Here is a 6,000-nt window from a genome sequence, read left to right as displayed (position 1 = left end):
GGTTAGAGAGGAGAGTCGAATGGTTAACGATTTCTGGTGATAATGAGCACCCTGAAATCCATCGTGAAACACCCTTCAATCTCTCTCATAGACTCGACGACCACTCTGAAAGAGCTCAAGCAAATCCAAGCCCACCTTTTGGTCAACGGTCTCCTCAACGACCGCCACGTCACCGGCCAATTCATCGCCAACATCGCCATCCGAAACCCCACGAATCTCCACTACTCCGACGAACTCCTCTCTCTTTCCCAAACCCCGACTCTGTTCGCCCTCAACTCCATGATCAGAGCCCACTCCAAAAGCTCAACGCCCCAAGAAAGCTTTCGCTACTACAACCAGATTCTCCGCTCCGGCGAAGCCCTCTCGCCGGACAATTTCACGCTCAACTTCATGGTCCGAGCCTCCACGCGGGTCTCGGCTCACGAGGCCGGCTCGTCCATCCACTGCGCCGCGATAAAGCGCGGCCTCGGAAGCGACCCTCACTTCCAGACCGGGCTGGTCTCGATGTACGCCGAGACGGGCTGTCTCCGATCATCTCGCCGCGCGTACGGCGAGATCCCGTCGCCGGACGTGGTGGCCCAGACCGCCATGGTCAGCGCGTGCGAGAAATGCGGTGAGGTTGGGTTCGCGCGCCAGGTGTTCGACGAAATGCCGCAGAGAGACCACGTGGCCTGGAACGCCATGATCGGCGGTTACGTCCACGCCGGAAAATCCCGGGAAGCCCTGAGCCTCTTCCAGTCAATGCAGCTCGAGTGCGTGAAAGTCAACGAGGTCACCATGGTCCTGGTCCTCACGGCTTGTTCCGACCTCGGAGCGCTCGACCACGGCCGGTGGGCCCACGCCTACGTGGCAAAGAATCGCTTACGCGTCACAGTCACCCTCGGGACCGCCCTCGTCGACATGTACGGAAAATGTGGCGATGCGAAGAAGGCCATGGAAGTTTTCTGGTCCCTGGGCGAGAAGAACGAGTACACGTGGAGCGTAGCCATGGCGGGTCTAGCCATGAACGGCCACGGAGCCGAGTGCGTCGACCTCTTCTCGGCCATGTCCCGAAGCGGGACCCGCCCGAATGACGCCACGTTCGTCGCGCTCCTCCGAGGCTGCAGTGTCGCCGGGCTCGTCGAGGCGGGCCGTGAACACTTTCAAGCCATGAAAAGAGCCCACGAAATCGAGCCCAAAGCCGAGCATTACGGCTGTTTAGTGGACTTGTACGGCCGAGCCGGGCGTTTAAACGAAGCGTTGGAGATCATCGAGACGATGCCGATGAGCCCTCACTCGGGCTCTTGGGGAGCGCTGTTGAACGCGGCTCGGATGCACAAGAATCTCGAGCTCGGAAAGCTCGCCTCGGCCAAGATAATCGAGCTCGAGGCCGAGAATCACTGCGCTTACGTCCAGCTCTCGAACATGTACGCGGACTCGAAGCACTGGGACGGAGTGAGCGGCGTTCGAGAGGCGATGAGGTCGAGAGGGGTCCGGAAGATTCCGGGCTGCACCGTCCTCGAGTCCGGCGGCGAGGTCCACGAGTTCTTCGCGGGCGACAAGTCTCACCGGAGGTACGGCGAGATCGAGAGGAAGCTCGGAGAGATCTCGAGGCTCTTGAAGCTCCGTGGATACACGGTGAACACCGATCCGGTGCTCTTCGACGTGGAGGAGGAAGAGAAAGAGGATTCCCTGTGGACGCACAGCGAGAAGGTCGCGATCGCGTTGGGCTTGATCGAAGAAGCCGATGCTCCGATACGGATCGTCAAGAATCTGAGGGTTTGTTGGGACTGCCATGATTGGACTAAGATGGTTTCCTTGGTTTTCAAGAGAGAGATTGTTGTTAGAGATAGGAACAGGTTTCATCATTTTAAAGATGGAGAATGTTCTTGCAAGGGGTATTGGTGATTTTTATTTTTTATTTTTTTTTTTTATGCTTATTCTTTTACGGGATAAAGATTTTTGAGCAATTATATAAGTAATAGCACTTGCAATTTTTTTTTGGAAAAGAATGATCAAGATTATACCAATAACCTTAGAAACAGAGATGCCTTGAAGTACAAGAAACTCGACTCTTGTTCTCTTAGTACAGAGATGCCTTGAAGTACAAGAAACGGCCCGAAAACTCTCTACAAACAAGAAACTGAAATAAAGTAAATGAGACACAAGAAATTATCCTTGTTCGATTCAAATTGATCTACATCCAGCCTCGATATCTTCTCCGCTATCAACGAAAGCGATGCTCAACATTCTTGAGTATACATGATACGTATAGGACAAATCAGGAGTGCACAAAGTGAACCCTCGATCCTCACGAGTTTCAATTTCAACTCGTTTCTCGCTTATTCTATCTCAACGTTTCTTAGAATTGTTGCATTACAAATTTACAATAGAAGCCAATACCTGGCCATTTACACACGGTTACACAAATGCCTTAAAATACAAGTAACTGAAGAAGTATGATCCAACAGTCGACAGTCTTGTATCTGCAGCAGCTGTTTTAAGTCGATTCCCAACAGCTACATTACTTGACCTCTTATCATACAAGCCTTCAAATTTCATAATGAAACTGAAAACATAATAATTAACAATAAGATGATATATTATATCATTTCTCAGAAAGGTGTCACTGGTTTAAGAGCTTTGCAAAGCGTTTGGGTTCATTTAAGTTATTTTTGTATAGTTATTTTTTTAGCTCTAAGATAGTACGAATAAATTACTCTTTTGTTGGGATATATAATATATCAAGACTCATATCACATTAATTTCAATATCATAAAGCCTCATAAAATTTCAGGTAAATTCCAGCAAGAATATTTTTCTTCAGTTGACAATCACAGGATTGCGCAGTCACATTCTCATAAGATAAAATTTTCCATAATCCAGCACACAAATATATAATAATTCTGTAGCTCTTACATATATAAATTCAAGGTCACAACTCATACATATAATATACGAGACATTTACCAAAAATAGGTAAATCATTACAGTACAAATACAATACAATACATTCCTCGTATCTTTTATAATTGTGAGAAAAGGCTAAGCGGGTGCTCTTTAGCTACCACAGCTCTGGTTTTTTTTTTTTTTTTTTTTTTTCTTTTTTTTTTTTTTGCATCAAGACTTAAAAAGTAAGTAGAAAATTTACTACTCTGCCCATCGCCAAGCAGATTATAATAATACGAGTTCATAAGACATATAGTAACATACTAACTTCCATTTTTTTTAATGGGGACTAAGTAGTAGTAGTAAAAAAAAAAAAAAAAAAAAAAAAGGCTCCCGGAAAAGAAGTGTTTGTTTGAGCCTTTGAGGTCAGAATTGAGAGCCTTGGAAAGTCTGGCCGAACTGCCAACCAGAGGGTGCCACGTTGTAGCTTGTGACGACCCTTCCATCACTGGCGGTGACTTGGAAGGAGAGGGCTTGGCCGTTAAGATAGGAGTTGCTTTGCCAATTTTGCCCCCAGTTTCTGGACATCTGTCTCCACCCGCTCTTTGAGCCCTTGATTGAGACCGCATGGACATCCCCTGCACCGCCGACGTTGGTGATCAGCACCAAGTTGAAGTACGAGTGCCCGTTTATTGTGAACCTTATTCCTCCTTTCTTCACGCACGGGACTCTATTATCACACACCCACACAAACATTAGTACATAAAATTATAATTATGATGCTACACAATTTGATCGCTTTTTTTTTATACATTCAAATTCCACCTAAAAGTTTATTACATTATAGTTTACTTTTATTTTCTATATTATAAAATTAATTAAACGTCTCACATTGAAAAAAAAAAATATAAAGATGACTCGTAAATAACTTTGCTTTCATGATTGATTGGTTTTGAGATAAAATACTCTATAAAATTTAACAAAAAAATAATAAATAAATATATAAATAAAAAATCATACATGTACATGAATAATTACTATTACTTTGCCACATTTTTTTTTTATTATACTACACAATTTGATCGCTTTTTTATAAAATTTAAAATTCCACCTTAATTTACTTATTTGATAGTTAAGTTGTATTTTTGAATTATGAAATCAATTAAATATGTTCGGAAACAAATTTAAAATAGCTCGTAAATTACTATTCTCGAATTTGATTGGTTTTGAGATAGGAACTCCGTGATATTAACAAAAAAAAAAAAAAAAAAATCCAATTACATTATACTACCTCAACTAGAAAGTTACATTCAATATTAGACAAATTATTCATATTTCTCTATTTTTTTTTTTTGCGTGATTTCAATATTAATTAATACCTTCTGAAAGCGACGGGCACGATTCCAGCGCGGTATTGTGCGATTTGTAGGAATGCGGGCTCGGCGAGGTCAAAGTGTTGGAGGGGTGGGTTGCACCACCCTCCGTTGTCATTGGCCTGCGCAAAGTTCGGGGGACAGAAATTGGTGGCCGTTACCGTGATGGTGCCACCTAGGCACCACTTCGGGTCATTTTGACACCTCATCTCGTAGCAAGCGCCACATGTCAGCCCGTTATTGAACAACGCCGTGCTCAGCGCCGCCGTGTTCGTCCCGTACCCTTGGCTGTACAGATTCCCGTACCCGCAAGCCCCACCTATATATCAATTTACAAATTATTAAAAAATAATTAAGTATAATTAATTAGATCATAGACTAATTAATTAATGGTTGACTAAATTAGTGAACGTTGACTCACCCATTGTGCCGGAGGCATCGCCGCCGCCGTAGAAAGTGGCATGGCCGCCTTGCCAGCCGCCGTAATCGGCGGCGGAGTCGTGAAATTCAATGGCGAAGAGGATGAGGAAGAGAAAGAGAGCGCAAGATTGTTTTTGTGGAGGAATAATTGCCATTTGTGAAAGAGAGTTCAGTTATTGATCAATTACTTTGGAGGCCTTGGTTAGAGAGGGAATATGAGATAGAAAGGAGATTTGAAGTGAAGTGAAGTGCAGTGGAGATTGTTGTCTCTTCTGTTTTTTTTTTTTTTTCACTTGCAAATGAGCACTATTTATAAGTGGGAAAAAAAAACTATTTGAAAAAGAAATAAGTGAAGAAAAAAAACAGAGCTTCGTGTGTATGCGTTTAGTTCGGTTTGGGGGAATAAATAAATAAATAAATAAAAATGAAGCGCACATGCATTGGTTTTTGTGGACCCACATATCAACTGCATGGCTTGTGTTGTGTTGGACATGTTTTATTATTATTGTTATTTTCTTCTTATCTGATCAATCTTAAATATTAATAGCTAAGACGATTTTATCCTGTTGTGTCACTAGTTAAGAGTCTTTGTTATTGGTTCATTATCCAGAAATTCAGAGAATAATACTCGCCATTGGCTCACAGAATTTAAATAAATAAATGAATAAAAACGCTTGATTATATTGCATAATGTCTGGCACATGGAATGGAAGGACAATTAGGCAAACGGAATTGTTTCTAAAAATGATCATTACCATTAGGATTATAATTTGGGTTGAAATAAATTGAGTTGTCAATTAGTAGGGCATTACTAATCGTGAGGCACTATAATGGAAAAATGCATTTGTCTGACCAAAAGCAAGCTTTGATTAGCATCAATTTGGACTCTTTACAGTGCATGGTGGGAAATAGCAATCGCGCACGAAATCAATAACTCAAATATATTTGCTTTGGATGTTTAAGGGTTTTTGTTTATAAAGGAAAATAAACAAAGCCCCACAGCAAAATGGTCCTCTTGTAAATTATACGTAAATAGAATTAAAGGCCTCGAAATCTTGGTTCTTTCTTGTACCTTTGATCTTTCATTTTCTATGCAGCTAAATGTCTTGTAAATTAGATGTGGCTTAGCTGAAAACTCAAGGTCTAGAGAATCAGTTATTCATAAAAAAAGCTACTCCTTTTTTTTTTTTTTTTTTGTCGATATTATAAGATGGGTTGACTTTTTTACTAGTAATTAGCATTGCCGATAATTTCTAGAACGAGAAATATTGCGAGTACCGCTATATTAATTTATCAAATATGGGATTGATCTTTTTTTACTAGTAATTAGCATTGCTGA

The 6,000-nt window shown here is 42.0% G+C and overlaps 2 protein-coding genes across 2 annotated transcripts; one reads left to right on the top strand and one right to left on the bottom strand.

Moving 5' to 3' along the window:
• Window positions 1-2,130, top strand: LOC149381558 (Tetratricopeptide repeat (TPR)-like superfamily protein). Its single transcript, XM_089600991.1, has one exon. It carries the CDS (start codon window positions 43-45, stop codon window positions 1,885-1,887), a length of 1,845 nt encoding a protein of 614 aa, XP_089457117.1. The 5' UTR covers window positions 1-42; the 3' UTR covers window positions 1,888-2,130.
• Window positions 2,131-2,821: 691 nt separating this feature from the next.
• Window positions 2,822-4,970, bottom strand: LOC149381557 (expansin-A8-like). The gene is made up of 3 exons (XM_089600721.1): window positions 4,663-4,970; window positions 4,248-4,560; window positions 2,822-3,598 (listed from the first exon to the last, which is right to left on the bottom strand). Exons 1-3 carry the CDS (start codon window positions 4,814-4,816, stop codon window positions 3,295-3,297), a joined length of 771 nt encoding a protein of 256 aa, XP_089456847.1. The 5' UTR covers window positions 4,817-4,970; the 3' UTR covers window positions 2,822-3,294.
• Between the last annotated feature and the right edge of the window lie 1,030 nt (window positions 4,971-6,000).

The sequence above is a fragment of the Urtica dioica genome, chromosome 11 (genome assembly GCF_054948205.1).
Source record: "Urtica dioica subsp. dioica isolate 48M chromosome 11, U.dioica_male_clone48M_v1_H2, whole genome shotgun sequence".
Taxonomy (NCBI): domain Eukaryota; kingdom Viridiplantae; phylum Streptophyta; class Magnoliopsida; order Rosales; family Urticaceae; genus Urtica; species Urtica dioica.
The sequence above is the reverse complement of the archived record's forward strand: the minus strand, read 5'-3'. Positions and strand labels throughout refer to the sequence as shown.

Excerpts from the sequence above, each read along its gene's own strand:
- LOC149381557 (XM_089600721.1), bottom strand. The coding sequence starts at position 4,816 with ATGGCAATTATTCCTCCACAAAAACAATCTTGCGCTCTCTTTCTCTTC. Across the intron at positions 4,561-4,662 it reads CGATGCCTCCGGCACAATGG|GTGGGGCTTGCGGGTACGGG; the intron begins GTGAGTCAACGT and ends ATTGATATATAG. Across the intron at positions 3,599-4,247 it reads GTGCCCGTCGCTTTCAGAAG|AGTCCCGTGCGTGAAGAAAG; the intron begins GTATTAATTAAT and ends GTGTGATAATAG.
- LOC149381558 (XM_089600991.1), top strand. The coding sequence starts at position 43 with ATGAGCACCCTGAAATCCATCGTGAAACACCCTTCAATCTCTCTCATA.